This window comes from Neurospora tetrasperma, assembly GCF_000213175.1.
Source record: "Neurospora tetrasperma FGSC 2508 unplaced genomic scaffold NEUTE1scaffold_81, whole genome shotgun sequence".
Taxonomy (NCBI): domain Eukaryota; kingdom Fungi; phylum Ascomycota; class Sordariomycetes; order Sordariales; family Sordariaceae; genus Neurospora; species Neurospora tetrasperma.
In genome coordinates, this window is record NW_009799179.1 from 4,371,862 (window position 1) to 4,386,699 (window position 14,838).

At 52.3% G+C, this 14,838-nt stretch overlaps 3 protein-coding genes across 3 annotated transcripts; 2 read left to right on the plus strand and 1 right to left on the minus strand.

The window, feature by feature from the left end:
• Nucleotides 1-117: 117 nt before the first annotated feature.
• Nucleotides 118-8,467, plus strand: NEUTE1DRAFT_149962 (Adenylate cyclase; the record flags this gene model as incomplete). The annotated part of the gene is made up of 4 exons (XM_009857766.1): nt 118-368; nt 607-1,648; nt 2,341-7,707; nt 7,772-8,467. 4 exons carry the CDS (start codon nt 118-120, stop codon nt 8,012-8,014), a joined length of 6,903 nt encoding a protein of 2,300 aa, XP_009856068.1.
• Nucleotides 8,468-9,697: 1,230 nt separating this feature from the next.
• Nucleotides 9,698-11,052, plus strand: NEUTE1DRAFT_90697 (uncharacterized protein; the record flags this gene model as incomplete). Its single annotated transcript, XM_009857767.1, has 3 exons — nt 9,698-9,843; nt 10,365-10,472; nt 10,557-11,052. The coding sequence occupies 3 exons, from the start codon at nt 9,756-9,758 to the stop codon at nt 10,610-10,612; spliced, it is 252 nt and encodes an 83-aa protein (XP_009856069.1).
• A 497-nt stretch (nt 11,053-11,549) lies between these two features.
• Nucleotides 11,550-14,778, minus strand: NEUTE1DRAFT_125926 (uncharacterized protein; the record flags this gene model as incomplete). Its single annotated transcript, XM_009857768.1, has 3 exons — nt 11,550-12,998; nt 13,071-14,496; nt 14,648-14,778. The coding sequence occupies 3 exons, from the start codon at nt 14,776-14,778 to the stop codon at nt 12,072-12,074; spliced, it is 2,484 nt and encodes an 827-aa protein (XP_009856070.1).
• Nucleotides 14,779-14,838: the final 60 nt, after the last annotated feature.

Here is a 14,838-nt window from a genome sequence, read left to right on the forward strand (position 1 = left end):
TCTTAGCATCGGACAAGGCCATGACCTGAAAACACTGGCCATCCCCATCCTCACGTGGAATGGCTGTGGTCTCCTAGTAGTTGGCATCTTTGTTCCGCTCGCCTCCCGCCGGTGACAATGACGAGAAATGACGGCGGCTCCCGCTACAGCTCCATCGACAGCGCACAATCCAGCATCACGGCGAAGCCATTTCCCTTGACGCCGACCAGCAGCCTGGGCAGCTCGATGACACGGCCGCTGTCCCCGTCGCTGCAAGCGGGCAGCAGTAGCAGCAATGGCGGCCACAATGTATCTCGGTCCGCCTCACAGGGTTCGCGCAGGCCCGCGCCGACGCGTTTGAAGACGGATGACGGCACCCAATTTGCGAGGTGAGTTGAAGCGAGCGACGCAGTCTGTTAGTTGTTTCCTGGGGGCTTCGTGGTCCTCGAGCGATTCTGTGATACGGATACCTACCCAGTCTTGCTTGCACAGTCCTGTCCTGTCACCGCAACTATCCGGAAACCCCGTTCTTCAATGCCGTCCCTTCTGTTACATGTCAAGCCTGTTCTTGCCCTATTTTCCTGCAGTTCAAACTAACGGGTGCATGCGTCGGCCGCCCATCTACAGCAGGTCATCGAGAGATTTCGAGTCGTCGCAGTCCCAGTCGCAGTCGCCGCATACGCAGACGCGGTCGCACTCACTGTCACAGGCCACGCTTCAATCATGTTCGCAGCCGCAGTTGTCATTGAATTCCCAGCAGTCTCAATCCCCTTCTCAGTACCACTCGCAGCAGACGCCGACACAGCAACAACCACAGCAACAAGTATCGCCCACGGGGGGCTCGCGCCTGACCCAGTCGCCCACTACACCGTCCAATGCGTCTATCCGCGAACACAGAATGAGCGAGCTGGGGGGATATCGTCGTGAAATGGCGGCAATGTTGGACACCACAGGCGGCGCATTGAGCCGAACGTCATCGCACAGTCAGCAGCAGCCGCAGCAGCCGCAGCAACAACAACAACAGCAGCAGCAGCAGCAGGGTCACGCTGCAGGATCAGTTTCGGGTACCTTCAGCAATCTCGGCCAGTACGCACCGTATCTGGGGGGAAACAACGGCGGCGGGATGTCCATGGGCAGCTTCCTCAATGACTCTACGGATAATCTGTCGGTAATATCGCAGCTATCGCCGGGCATCCGGCCGATGACGGCACGGCCTTCGCAGGCGTCGGCAGGCAGCATGGAGTTTCCGGATTCGGCATACTACGACGATGAGCGGCGGCCGTCGATTGCTTCGATCACGACGACGGCGAGCAGCCAAGGGTCGCGGACTTCCAAGACCCGGGGCGGGCTACAGAAGCTCCAGCAGTTTTTTGGCGATCGGGACGATTGGCCTGGCCGAGATTCGTCGGAAATTAGCCTGCCCCAGCCGAGTCACTCGGGCCCCATGTCCACAGGGAAGGAACACCGATCACACTCTTACAGCCTACCAGGCAGCGGTCGCTCGCACCGGGACCGCAACTACTCCAATGCCACCGATCACCATCCCTCCACCTTTGGCTCCGTCTCGACTGTCGGCGGGCGAGATAGGGATGCCTCGCCCGTGCCCTCGAGGCCGCGAACCCCAGTGCCTGCGCCCGAAGTTGTGCCGTTTCTGTACCAGGAAGCCGACGTACGTATAGCCTCGTTCTCTGTTTCTCTCTTTCTCTATTTTTGTTGTCTTTTGGAATTTACTGTTTTCGATCTTCCCTTCCCCCTCTTCGCTCTCCCCCTCCCCCCCCTCTTCCCTCCCCTCTCTCGTAATGTGTTGTGGTGGTAGCTTGGTAAGAGATACAGGAGCAGTAGTATCCCTAAAGGTACCCTACGCTACCTATACCTACTAGCTACTACCCTCGCTTGACCCCATTTCCACACCTCGCCAAATCTTATCTCTGGCCTTCTCTTTCCTATCTCCACCCCGAGCTATCCCGTTTGGGAATCGCGAATTGGATGAGTAGCAGTGGGATCAACATTGGCAATGGCCGCCGGCCGTCTCATTCTTTGCTCCAAACGCAACCCTCGTTTGACGCTTCCTGCAACATGTCGGCGGTGAGATGATCCCTCCTGCCATCTTCCGTCTTCAAGTTCACAACAACCACATTAACAATAAGCCCAAGGCAATGGCTGCGGAATCTTTTACACAACAATGACAACGACAGCCTGCCAGTGAGGTGTCGTTGTTGCCCTGCTCCAATCCCGAGAAATCCGCTCTTTCCTGCTATTCTCCAGTCTGGACTCCTCCTGCCTGCCGTGCCTACCAATCCGTACAATAAAAATTACACGAGTAATCTCTTTCGCCGTAACTGACCATTGCACAAATCACAGGACATCGCTCGCTATGGCGAAGCACCCGTTCGAACAAGTCTCACTGGCCCCGATCGCGATCGTTACATCGACAGCTCCCAGAACCCACCAAAGACCTCGTCTTCCGCCCGGTCAGGTCACTCCATCGTGCACCTACCGGGTCATCATAAACACAACAAGAGTAACGAGGATCCAAGGGCCTTGAAGCCATCGCTTAGCAGGGAGGATTCGGCAGCCAGTTTCGCTAGGGATTTCCGCAACGGTTCCAGCTCTATGATGGGCACCCGATCTCGCGCACAGAGTCCAGCGCCCAGTTGGACAGGGACGTCGCGGGGACTCAAAGCCAACAGTATTTCCGACGGAACATCATCTCCAGCTCCATCGCACAAAAAGGGCATCTTGGGTCGCTTCCGCCGGCACAACAAAGACAAGGAAGATGGCTCCAGCCTTCGGAGTGGCTCGAACCACACTCTAGTACACCGCCCGTCGAGACAGGACCTTACCCGCGCCGCCGAGTCCACCTACCCAGCATCCGTCTACGTATTGGACCCTAGCGAGCAACGAGAGGTCCCTGTCCGCCCTGGCTATGTGCGCCAGACGACGGCGCCGGGGTTCACCACGAAACTCTTCACCTCCAAGAAATCGAGCTCGGCCAAACAGCCCCAAGATGACATGGACGAGGACATTGGGCCCACTGACATGCACATGGGAGGTGGAACCGTCTATCATCTCGATACGAACCTTAATGATATGGAGGGAATTTTGACCAAGCCTCAACCCATGACCCCCCTGGACAACAGCATATCAATGCGACGCGAATCCGAAAAGATGATTGTCCCGATCACGACAGATCCGGAGGGCGCATGGGCTGCCCCGGACAGTTGGGCAGTGCGCGACAACAAAAAGTCTCTCGCCCCTCAGGTAAATGAAGACTTGTGCTCACGTCAACCTTCCGAGGAAAAGGAGAAGAAAAGCAATTATTACATTCGTGTCTTTAGGTCAGATAGCACCTGGACTACGCTTACCCTGCCCTTGACTGCGACAGCTGAGGATGTTATCATGGGTGTGGCGAAAAAGACTTATCTCCCTCCGGGTGCTCAGGACAGCTACTCTCTCCTTATCAAGAAGCACGATTTGTTCAGGGTCTTGAATAGCGCCGAACAACCCTTGAGAATACAGAAGCGACTCTTTCAGCAGATAGGTTATCAAGAAAAGGATGGCATTGACGAAATCGGTCGCGAAGACAACAGTTACATTTGTCGATGGGTCTTCCTCAAGGAGAAGGAAGCCGACATGCATTTGCTCTCACCTGACATCAACTTCAGGAACCAGAAGCTCAATCATGTTGACCTGTCTGGGCGCAACCTAATAACCATACCGGTACCATTATATCGCAAGGCAGCAGAGATTGTATCCCTCAATCTGTCCAGAAATCTATCCTTAGATGTCCCTAGAGACTTCATCCAAGCTTGCACTGCTCTTCGGGACATCAAGTTCAACAACAACGAGGCGCAGGCCTTACCCAAGAGCTTCGCCACGGCCAGCAAGCTTACCTATTTAGATGTGTCAAACAATCGCCTCCAGGATCTGGATCATAGCGAACTGAGCAAGCTAACAGGCCTGCTCAAGCTGAACCTCGCCAACAACTGTTTGCGCAGTCTCCCCCCGACGCTTGGAGCCTACAAGTCGCTGCGGACACTTAATATATCCTCCAACTTCCTCGACGTGTTCCCGTCCTTCATCTGCGAGCTGGAAACCATCGTCGACCTCGACCTCAGCTTCAATTCAATCAACAACCTTCCCGATAACTTGATGAAGTTGAGAAACCTTGAGAAGTTCGTGATCACTAACAACCGACTGTCTGGGCCTATATCCGAGAGCGTGAGGGACCTAGTCAGCCTTCGGGAGTTGGACATCAGATACAACCAGATCAGTACTATTGACGTCCTTTCTGACCTACCTCGGTTGGAGATCTTATCCGCCGATCACAACCAGATATCCAAATTCAGTGGGTCCTTTGAAAGACTTCGAAGCTTGAAACTCAACTCGAATCCGATTGTCAAGTTTGAAGTCAAAGCACCTGTTCCTACCCTCAAGATCCTCAACCTGTCCAATGCGCAGTTAGCGAGCATCGACGAATCAATCGACAACCTAATGAACCTTGAGAGGTTGATACTCGACTCTAATTACTTCGTCTCCCTGCCAAACCAAATTGGTAACCTCAAGAAACTTGACCACCTCAGCATGGCAAACAACCACCTTGGAGAGCTTCCTCCCGAAATCGGCTGCCTGACGGAGCTCCGAACGTTAGACGTCCACGGAAACAACATGCGCAAACTTCCGAACGAGATTTGGTGGGCGAACAAGCTCGAACATCTCAATGCATCTTCCAACATCTTGACAGAGTTCCCCAAGCCTGCCTCGCGTGCGCCACAAGCGCCAGGAGAAGCTAGCCCATCTCCAGGTGCATATCCCTTCCCGAACGGCAACAAGAACGGACTCCTTTCGCGGACACCTAGTATGGACGACCTTAATGGGGATGCGTCGCGACGCCCTAGCCAGGCTTCTAGTACACTCCTCGGCGTTGCTGTGTCACCCGTGCCATCAGGACCAGACAATAGGAAGAGCTCCATGGTGTCGCTGTATGGGAAAGGAGGGCGCAAGACGTCCGTCGTATCACGAAGTACGACACAGAGCAGCACTGGAGTAATAACCCCGAGTAACGGCCCTAGGAAAGACTCCAGTCTGTCTTACCGATTCACCCACACGTTTTCGGGATCTCTGAAGAACCTCTATCTTGCGGACAACCAGCTAGATGACGACGTCTTCGAGGAGCTCAAGCACCTCCCTGAACTTCGAGTACTCAACCTTTCCTGCAACGATTTGAGCGACATGCCCCAAGGAACGATCAGGTCCTGGCCTCAGCTCGTGGAGCTGTACCTTTCTGGCAACGAACTTACTAGTTTACCTGCAGAGGACTTCCTAGAGGAGCACTGCCTCTTACAGACTCTTCACATCAACGGCAACAAGTTTATCAACCTACCCGCAGAAATATCGAGGGCCAAGAAACTTCAGGTTCTGGATTGTAGTAGCAATAATCTGAAGTACAACGTCACCAACGTGCCCTACGATTGGAATTGGAATTTCAACCGCGATTTGCGGTACTTGAACCTTTCTGGCAACAAGCGATTGGAGATCAAGAACAATTATCGTCAGCCACAAAGCTGTAGAGACGATGATTTTGCTGACACCGACTTTTCGAAGCTGACGAATCTTCGTGTGCTTGGGTTGATGGAAGTAACTCATACTTTACCCAACATCCCTGACCAAACGGAAGACCGCCGTGTCAGAACCTCCGAAATGAAGGCCGGTGCGTATCTACCGTACGGTATGGCGGACACGCTGGGCAAAAACGAGCACTTGTCTCTTTTCGACCTTGTCGTACCTCGCTTGGGTTCTGTGGAAACCGATACGCTCGTGGCCTTGTTTGATGGCAAGGAGCTCAGCACTGGTGGTTCGAAGATTGCCAAATTTCTCTATGAAGAGTTTAGCAGACTGTTCATACTGGAGCTTGAGAAGGTCAAGGGGAAGCTGAACGAGAATCCGGCGGATGCCCTGAGGCGTACTTTCTTGTCGGTCAACAAGCTTCTCATGAGCCTCTCTAACAGCGCAGACGAAAGGGGGCTTGACTCGCACCCTAGCAGGAATTACGCCCATACGGTCCTGACCAAGGAAGACCTTAATTCGGGCTGCGTAGCTACCGTTGCTTATTTGAGCGAGCTGAAGCTCTACGTCGCCAACGTTGGCGATGTTCAAGGCATGCTCATCCAAGCCAACGGTTCCTTCAAGATGCTAACCAAAAAGCATGACCCGGCGGACCCCGTTGAGCGCAGTCGCATTCGAAATGCTGGAGGCTGGGTTTCGCGCAACGGACGATTAAACGATGTCCTCAATGTGTCTCGTGCGTTTGGTTATACTGAGCTATTACCAGCAGTGCAGGCAGCGCCCGACATCACCGAGCACACCATTGACGACAAAGATGAGACAGTGCTCATTGCCAGCAAAGAGTTATGGGAGCATCTTCGGCCAGAGCTCATCGTGGATGTGGCGCGTGAGTGTCGCAGCGATTTGATGAAGGCATCTCAGAAGCTTCGCGACCTCGCGATAGCCTATGGGTCAACCAACAAGCTCTTGATCATGATGATTGGCGTTGCAAACCTAAAGCAACGACAAGCGCAGCAATTCAAGGGACAGCTCAATGCTACTTTCTCGATGCCGCAAGATGATCCTGGTCATGTGCCGCCGAGCGGGATCAAGAGGAGGAAGGTGAGGGCTGAAGGACCCCTGGACTCTAATCTCGCGCGCCTTAACGCGGAAGTCCCGCCTCCAACAGGACAGCTGTCCATCGTGTTCACCGACATCAAAAACTCCACGCAATTATGGGAAAACTATCCCGAAGCCATGAGGTTGGCGATCAAGCTTCACAATGAGGTGATGCGGCGACAGCTCAGGATGATTGGTGGTTTCGAAGTCAAGACGGAAGGAGACGCATTTATGGTTTCTTTCCCCACGGCCACGTCTGCCTTGTTGTGGTGCTTTGCCGTGCAAATGAAACTGCTAACAGTGGATTGGCCCCCTGAAGTACTGAGTAACAGCAGCTGCCAGCCCATTTATGACCGAAACAATAATCTCATCACCAGAGGTCTCTCAGTTCGGATGGGTGCTCATTGGGGTGAGCCCCTAGCTGAGCGAGATCCGGTCACAAGACGAATGGACTATTATGGACCCATGGTCAACAAGGCTAGTCGTATCTCCGCTGTCGCTGACGGAGGGCAGATTACCGCATCGTCAGATTTCATTACGGAGATTCATCGATGCCTTGAGACCTACAAGGAGTCGGTTGATGTTGACGAGGACTCTTTGGAGGACGATGCTACTGCAAGGGCCATCCGAGCTGAGCTACGGGCATTGAGCAGTCAAGGGTTCGAAGTCAAGGACATGGGCGAGAAGAAGCTCAAGGGCCTTGAGAACCCTGAACTCGTATACTCGGTATACCCTCACGCGCTTGTGGGCAGAACGGAACAACACCATGCCCATACAGAAAGCACGCAGAACCCGGCCGCATTGCAGCCCTATGGCGCTCTTACAACGCCTAAGCCGGCGACTATGGATCCCGACAGCGAGATACAGTTCGAGCCGGAGACGATCTGGGCGTTGTGGCGTGTTGCGCTGCGCCTTGAAATGTTGTGCAGCACGCTCGAGGAGCCTAACGCCCGCGGACTTCAGGCACCGGAGACCGAGCTATTGGAGCGTATGAAGCAAAGGGCTGGAGAGGTTACGGACCACTTTCTTTTAAACTTCATGGAACATCAAATCAGCCGAATCGAGGTATGTTGAGCCCAAGCAAAACCCTTTGTGCGACGAATCAAGAGACTAAAGTTTCCATTTACAGACATGCATCACTTCGCTCGCTGTTCGCCACATAGCAATCGGCAGCGGACCAATTACCAAGCTGAATGATCTTCGGGCGCCGATGAACGATGTTCTCAGCACTCTGAAGGAACAAATGGACGAGCTCGCGCGGTACAAGGCCAAATACGGGTCTTTGGACCAAGCTGACATCGATGATGCCACAGACAACAACTCAAGCGGTGACGTTGACACGCTGGATGGAAGTGATACAGAGCAAGAATAATCAATCGCATCATCCGCCCGGTACTTGGATACGAAGAAGGCAAAATAAAAATAAAAACGCTCCTCGACTACATCTTACAACCTACCTACATAGCATAATCACAACACAGCCCTGGTCACAGCCACCTGTTTTTCATCATCCAAATTTGGCGACCCTATTATCATCAAGCACGGCTAGTTGGATCTGATCAGGCTGCATCTCTTATGACTCTCGCTGGGACGGGAGACAAACAATAGGCAGGCAACGTGCACTTGGTGTTGAACTCTGTTATCATCAGTGTTCCTTTTCTTTCAAACTGTACTCATAAAGGCTTGGATTAGGATGGGCTAGGTTAGGATCGGATAGGGTTTGTTAACGTTCCCAACGCTCAGTTCGACCTATCTTTCTTGTTATTCGTCTCTACTGTTACTAGCGTAAATACCCAGTCATCCTCTTCATACATTGTTTGTGTACGATTCCATCGCCTTCAGTGTGTGATTATTTGCCTTTGCCTCCTGTTATTGCTATCGTTGTCAAGGGTTGTGATGAGGTGATGTGAAGTGTCAAGTTGAAATTGGAAAAGGAGGAAGGTCGGATGGGGAGGGACGACGGTGTTACGTGCAAGTTGCTTGGCTGTCCTCCCATTCTCACTGGCTTAATTTGTTTTGTTCCTCTTTTCTGTCAGTTTGAGTAAATGGACAAGAACCTTGCACATATGTTGCAGGCGTTCTGCGTGTTCCAAACTGAATTTGTACAATATGTTTTTCCTATCGGTCCAGTCGCAGTCAGTTGGTGGGATTGGACTTGGGAGGATCTGTTCTTTTCTCTTTACTCTAATCACATTGGTCAAGAAAGGGTTAAATGTTGAGGAAGGAAACTGGGAATGGAAGAGGAAGGCTACTGTTAGGTTATTGTTAAAGTAGTGTATGGGAGAGAGATTAAGAGATTGTGTTAGTGAGAGGAAGAATGGGAAGAGATATTTTCACGTCGAATAATGATGTAGGGTCGTGAACATTGCCTGGGCTGATTTGAAAAAGCGAGGCTTGATGATGGTTGTGCCGTGATGGCAATGTTCTTGCTGTAGGTACTCGAGTGAGCCTTGTCTCGTAGCCATGCTCATTGCTCCCATCCGATGTCACGAATAGGGGCTTACACCAGCCTAGACCCTCCTCTGATTGGCCACAGAATCAAGGGAAGGTAGAGGTAGGTACCTACGTATCTCCGCTTGCCTGCCGGGAACCTAAGCTTCGTGTTGATGGTACTTGGAATCTCCACAATGACATGACAGCTTTAGTGTTCCGTTGCCCGCCTGCAACCAACTGAAGCACCGTCGTCGAACTGGAAGCACCCTGTCCGTCACTCCTTGTCGCGGTATAGGCGCCACGGCACGTCTGCCCACACCCGACTTGCACCTCACTACACACAGCTACACCACTACCGACCGACCAACAAACCAACAAACGAGCGACACTGAGACCACGAACGCGAGAGAGAGAGAGAGGTTGAAGATCATACCTCTTCGCTTGTAGTGCTCGCCAATCGACGGTTTCAAGGTCCAGCGGATTGGACTTCCGTTGATTCCATTCTCGATCGAAATACCCGGCCACCTTTCCGTCGCTTCGAAATAGCCCAAAGCCGGGCGACTGACCGACTGCGCGCGCGCGCGACACAACGAGAAACTCCTCCCGCACCCTATTCCCAAACCGACCGATCAGCGACCAAACGACGACGACGACGCCGCGCCCCAGCGCCATTCGTCAAGATGTTGATCTTCGGAAATCTTATCTATGTCTCCTGCCTATTGATCAACGCTATTGCCATCCTCTCTGAGGATAGGTTTCTTGCCAGGAGTAGGTGATGTCCTGTGTCCCCTTGCCTCGTCGCTTGGCTTTGTTGCGCTGTTCTCGTGCTGCTTGGAATATCCGATGGACCTCCTTCTCTGGGAGATGGACGGTGTGTGGAATTCGTGGGAGGTGGGCGGTTTATGGTGATGTTTGCTGTGGTGTGGGTGATGGGGATGGGATGGGTAATTGGATGGGGAGGGGAGGGCGGTTTTCAGCTGTCCTTGTTCGGTTTGTCTGGATTTAACTGCGCTGGATTCGATGGACTGGGTCATCAGCCAGCTAGCAGAGATACGGATGGAAGGAAGGACAGATGAGCCAGCGAGTAGGAATACATCGACTGCTCGGTTCATGTTGTCCCAGCGCACACCGGGACTGGCAGAGAAGGAGGAGGAGGAACCACCACATCCACCACGACCCCTATCCATCTATCACAAACCACACTCAACAGCAGAACAGCAGTCAAGCAAGCGCATAAGCGCACAAGCAAAACCGATCACAGCTAACCTATTCTCTCTCTCTCTGAACAGTCAACTTCTCTCCCTCCTCCTACGACCCAGCCTTCGGCCAAAGCGCAGATGCCTCCGTCCAAGCCAAGATCATGAACCTGATTGCGAGCGTACGGACGTTGATGAGGCGTACGTATATACCTACATATGCACCCGGGATATTTTTTATTTGTACACCTGAAACCCCTTGCTAACTTCTTCTCTGCCATGTAGCCCTCCTGATTTTGGTCAACACATTGATAATAATATACGAGCTGGTGCTTGGCTAAGCAAGGATCCTTCAGTCGAACATCGCACCAACGAAGAGAAGGAAGCTGGGTGTCGAATTGAAGACAGAAAAATAGAGAGAGATGCATAACAGGATGGTGCAGGGGAATAGGAAGGTTGAGGATGGTCATCGAGCGAATCAGGCATCAAGAAAGGACTGGAACAGGAAGCAAAGCAAAGCATACGAAAAATACATTTGGAAGACGGGTTTAGTCACATGGTTCGGACTACACGGCCTCAGTTGTGGGCTGACAAGAAGAGAAAGAAAGAAAGAAGGGTGATAACGCATCGGAATGATTAAGAATTAATGTAAAGTTGACATCACCGCTTGGGTCTGATGGGCGACTAATGGCTGCAAACTTTCAGACAGGGAAGAGGCGGTTGTGTGAAATCCCTTGATGAGAATTGCGAAGTAGTGTAGAATCAAAGTCAGTGCCTGTGATAATTACTTGGCTTTTCGGTGAATGTGGGTGTAGTAGGAGTACAAATAAGGTAGACATTTCATCTCAGTACTTACCCTGGTTCAGTCTGGCTTTGTGGGTTACAGAATACAAACCGACTGCAGTCGCAACTCAAGAAGCAGAATACCAACTGAAGACTGTATGGTTCTGTACCTGCCGAACTCTACTTACCTATTTAGTTGGTCTACACATTCAGATGGCTAAGGTAGTACCTTCTGCTTTGAGACGGCGGCAACTAACTGAACTGTTGATGGCTCACTGCAGTCGGCACGGCAGTGGACTACACCTCCATAGAGGTACGTAGGTACCCTATGTTCTTTCCTGAACGAACTAACTGGACGGAGCGAGGGCTTGAAAGACTGGACAATTCAGTTCAGTCCAGTCCATCACTCACTCTCTACGAGGAAGGAGTGAAGGTTCGCAGCAGGACCGGATGTACCTCTGTTAGTGAAGCACATTCTTCAGTTTGTACAACGATCTACTACCGCCTCTAACAGATTTCCCGCCAGTGTACCTGAGTGCCATAAAAAGGGTTCTTGCTTCTAACCGTCCGGTAACATGATTCCCCAGCTGCGGTTAGTTGTACTGTACCACAGTACAGTTGACTGACCCGGAAGTGTTCACAGGTTCAGCGAACCTTTGTTCGTTTCATTTTCAACAACTTTGCTTGGTCTACTTTTGTTTATTTCCGCTCCCCTAAACTTGCAAGTTCACACCACCCACCACCGCCGGCCAGAAAAGAATCAATAAGGGCGCGGCGGGTTTCAACAACTCCTCGCACACCTCGACCATGCAATGCAGGTTTTGCACCAACAACTTCCAGAAGTAGCGCTCCTAGACGCCAATACTCCCCCCTCTCCCCTTTCCCCTTAGTTCACCCCTCTACACTACATCTACTCCCTATGCTTTCTCGACTTTTCGTACTACAATTGGAGCACTCCTCTACCGCCTCCAGACCACCAACCCCACTACCAGATAAACATCCAAAAGGCCTATCGCACTACGATAGGAACCGTGAACTCTTCTTCCTCCCCATGCTGAAGCTGAACCGGTCTCGCAGCGGCGGCTTCTCGAACCTCTCCGGAGCCGTAGGGGGCGGGCCGAGTATGGAGGACGTCGAGGCCGACCTAGACGCTCGCACGTCCCTCTTGATACCCTCTGGCGTCGTCATGGTTCTCATTGGCGAGCTCGACAGGTGGTGATTATGGGAATAAATGCCGTTCGGTCCTCGTGACGTGGGCGATAACGGCGACGACGACGACGACGACGAGAATCCGCCAAAGCCGTTGCCACCATGAACATCACCAGTAGTCGCGCGGCTACTCGCGTTGCTTTCAGCCACGCCGTTGCTGGTCATACTTTCGTTGCTCCTCTGCTCTGTACTGCTGCTTTCCGCCCTGTCACTCTTGTCTTTGTCGCTGCTTTTCTCGGACTTGTCGCTGCCACCGCCACCACCACCACCACCACCACCACCGCCGGTCTTTCCCAGAAAAGCAAAGCTCTTGCGTGAGAGAGACTTGCCACCCAGGCCGGCGCGATTGAACAGCCTGGGACTGCTGGGGCCACTCTTAGTGCCTGCTTCAGCGGCTGCCGCCTCCTTCTTGCGCCTCTTTTCTTCCTCGGCTGCCAGCTGTTTGCTCTCGCGCATGACCTTTGCCAGCTGCTCCTGCTCTTTTTGCTGTACTCCGCGCTTCTTTGCAACCTTCTCAAGACGCTCCTTTTCTGCGAGCCTTGCTGCCTCTTTCTCGGCGGCTTTTCGGGCCTTTTCCTGTGCTTTCTCTTGGGCTTTCTGTTCCTTTTTCTCCTTGGCAAGTTCATCCTTGGATTTGGGCGGGACCGTGGCTGCCTCGTCCGCCTTCGTTATGACGGCAGGGGCCGGAGGTGGTGCCGCAGCTAGAGGATGGGAGAAAGGCTCGGGTCCGGGGGTCTGGGTCGGCGTTGAAGATTGTAAGATACTGGCAATTCCGCCTGGAGCTGTTTGGGCGTGAGCAAGGCTTACCGATGGGTCAAGATCTTCCACTGGTACTGTCGGCTGACTGTTGACCTTTGTTAAGGAGTCATTTCCGGTCCCGTTCGTTTGTTCCGCACCGGCTGCTAGGTCGGCTGCTTGGGTGGCTAGCCTCATCTCTTCTAGTCCTTCGGCATCCAACTCTTCCCTCATCTTCTCAAAGGTGACTTCCTGGTAGAATAGTACGTAGGCGCAAGCCATGCCTGGCTTGTCACCAAAGAAGTTCGCCACGAAATTCTTGTCAACGGGCTCGACCATTTCGTCATCGAACAAAACCCAGCCCCGATCCTTGGTTTTGATAATTGACACGTAGTGTCCGTGGTAGGCATTACCTCCAATATGGACAATGACTGCGTATAACTCGTAAATCCTGTCCGGGTCTTCAGCATCATCCGTCGTATTGAACATGCGAAGATAATATGGGTAGACGACACGATGAAACAGCTTTTGTAGTCGGCTGTAGTCCTCGGTATACTTGAACCTCTTCAGATGCAACGCCAAAACCTTTGGTAGCTTCTTAATCTTCATCCTCTTCTCAGCCTCTTGCAAGCCGCCACAACGATCGCAGTGAAACTTGTTCCTCTCGCAAAGCATCTCCTCTGCGGAGAATTTCCGTAGGCATGACGTTACCGAAGAATGCTCTTCCAGATCGATTGAGAGATCCAAAAACGTTTCGTCTCGTTGTGACACCGTCTCGCAAGTCAAGCATCTGGTTTCGGAAACTAGGACGCCTTCAAAAATGTCGTGCACCCAGCTTGTCTCCGGCGTCCTGAGGTTGGATGCCATCACGCTCCTCGTAAGGCTTGGAGATGACGATTGTTGGTTCAATGGAGACGATGTCGTTCCAATCTCCTTCCTGCTCTCCTGCATACGCCTAGCGTACGCCTCCACATTCGAGATAACATCGTTCAATACAAGGCCGTAAAATTCGTGTGCGTCTTGGTGCATAGAATTGCGAAACATTTCATTGTCGCGCTTGAAGATATCCAGAAAGCGCTGTGGGCTGATGACACCGGTCCTGGAGTTGCTTTGAATCAGAGCAGTAAAAATATCCTTGAGCCCGGTGAACGTGCATTCCTCCATGCCGTACGCATCTGGATTTTCCTGGGCCAACTCCAACACGGGTCCTTTGATCATGGCCTGCTTTTTCTTGTATTCTGGGGCATCAGGCCTGTCTTCGGGTCGTATCGGTTGCGTTATTGGCATCGGTATTGGTCCAGGAGTGAACCCTTGCCGCGGTTTGGGCATTTGCTTGCCGGGCGTCGCCGCATTTCCGTTGACTTGTACCGGTGGCCGTATCGAGACTTTGACCTTGCTCGTATTGCCTTCTGACGTGTTATTCGAAGGCGGGTAGTTCACGACATTCTCTCGGAAAGATTCCGAGTAGTATAACGCTTGAAGGATCGAATTGCAGTAGCTGTTTCCCTGGGATTAGCATAAAACTTTACTGTCATCGGCCGGGTGGTGCATACCATGTGTTGCCAAACTACAAAACTCATTTGTGTTAGCGACATCATCCACACAGCAAGGTTCCAAAATGCGGTCCTACATTTTCCAAGCCAAAGTACTTGTCGCTTCCATCTTCCCGAAGAGGCCCAGCATTTTGCAGTATTCTCTCAAGGGGAGTCAATTCCACCGCCGGCTCGTCCTTTTTGTTCTTAGACGAGGCATTGCTGTCGGTTTTGGAGCTTCCCTGCATGAGCTTGTTAGCGACACAGGACAGAAGTCAAAAGGAGTTATTCAACATACTGCACCTGCG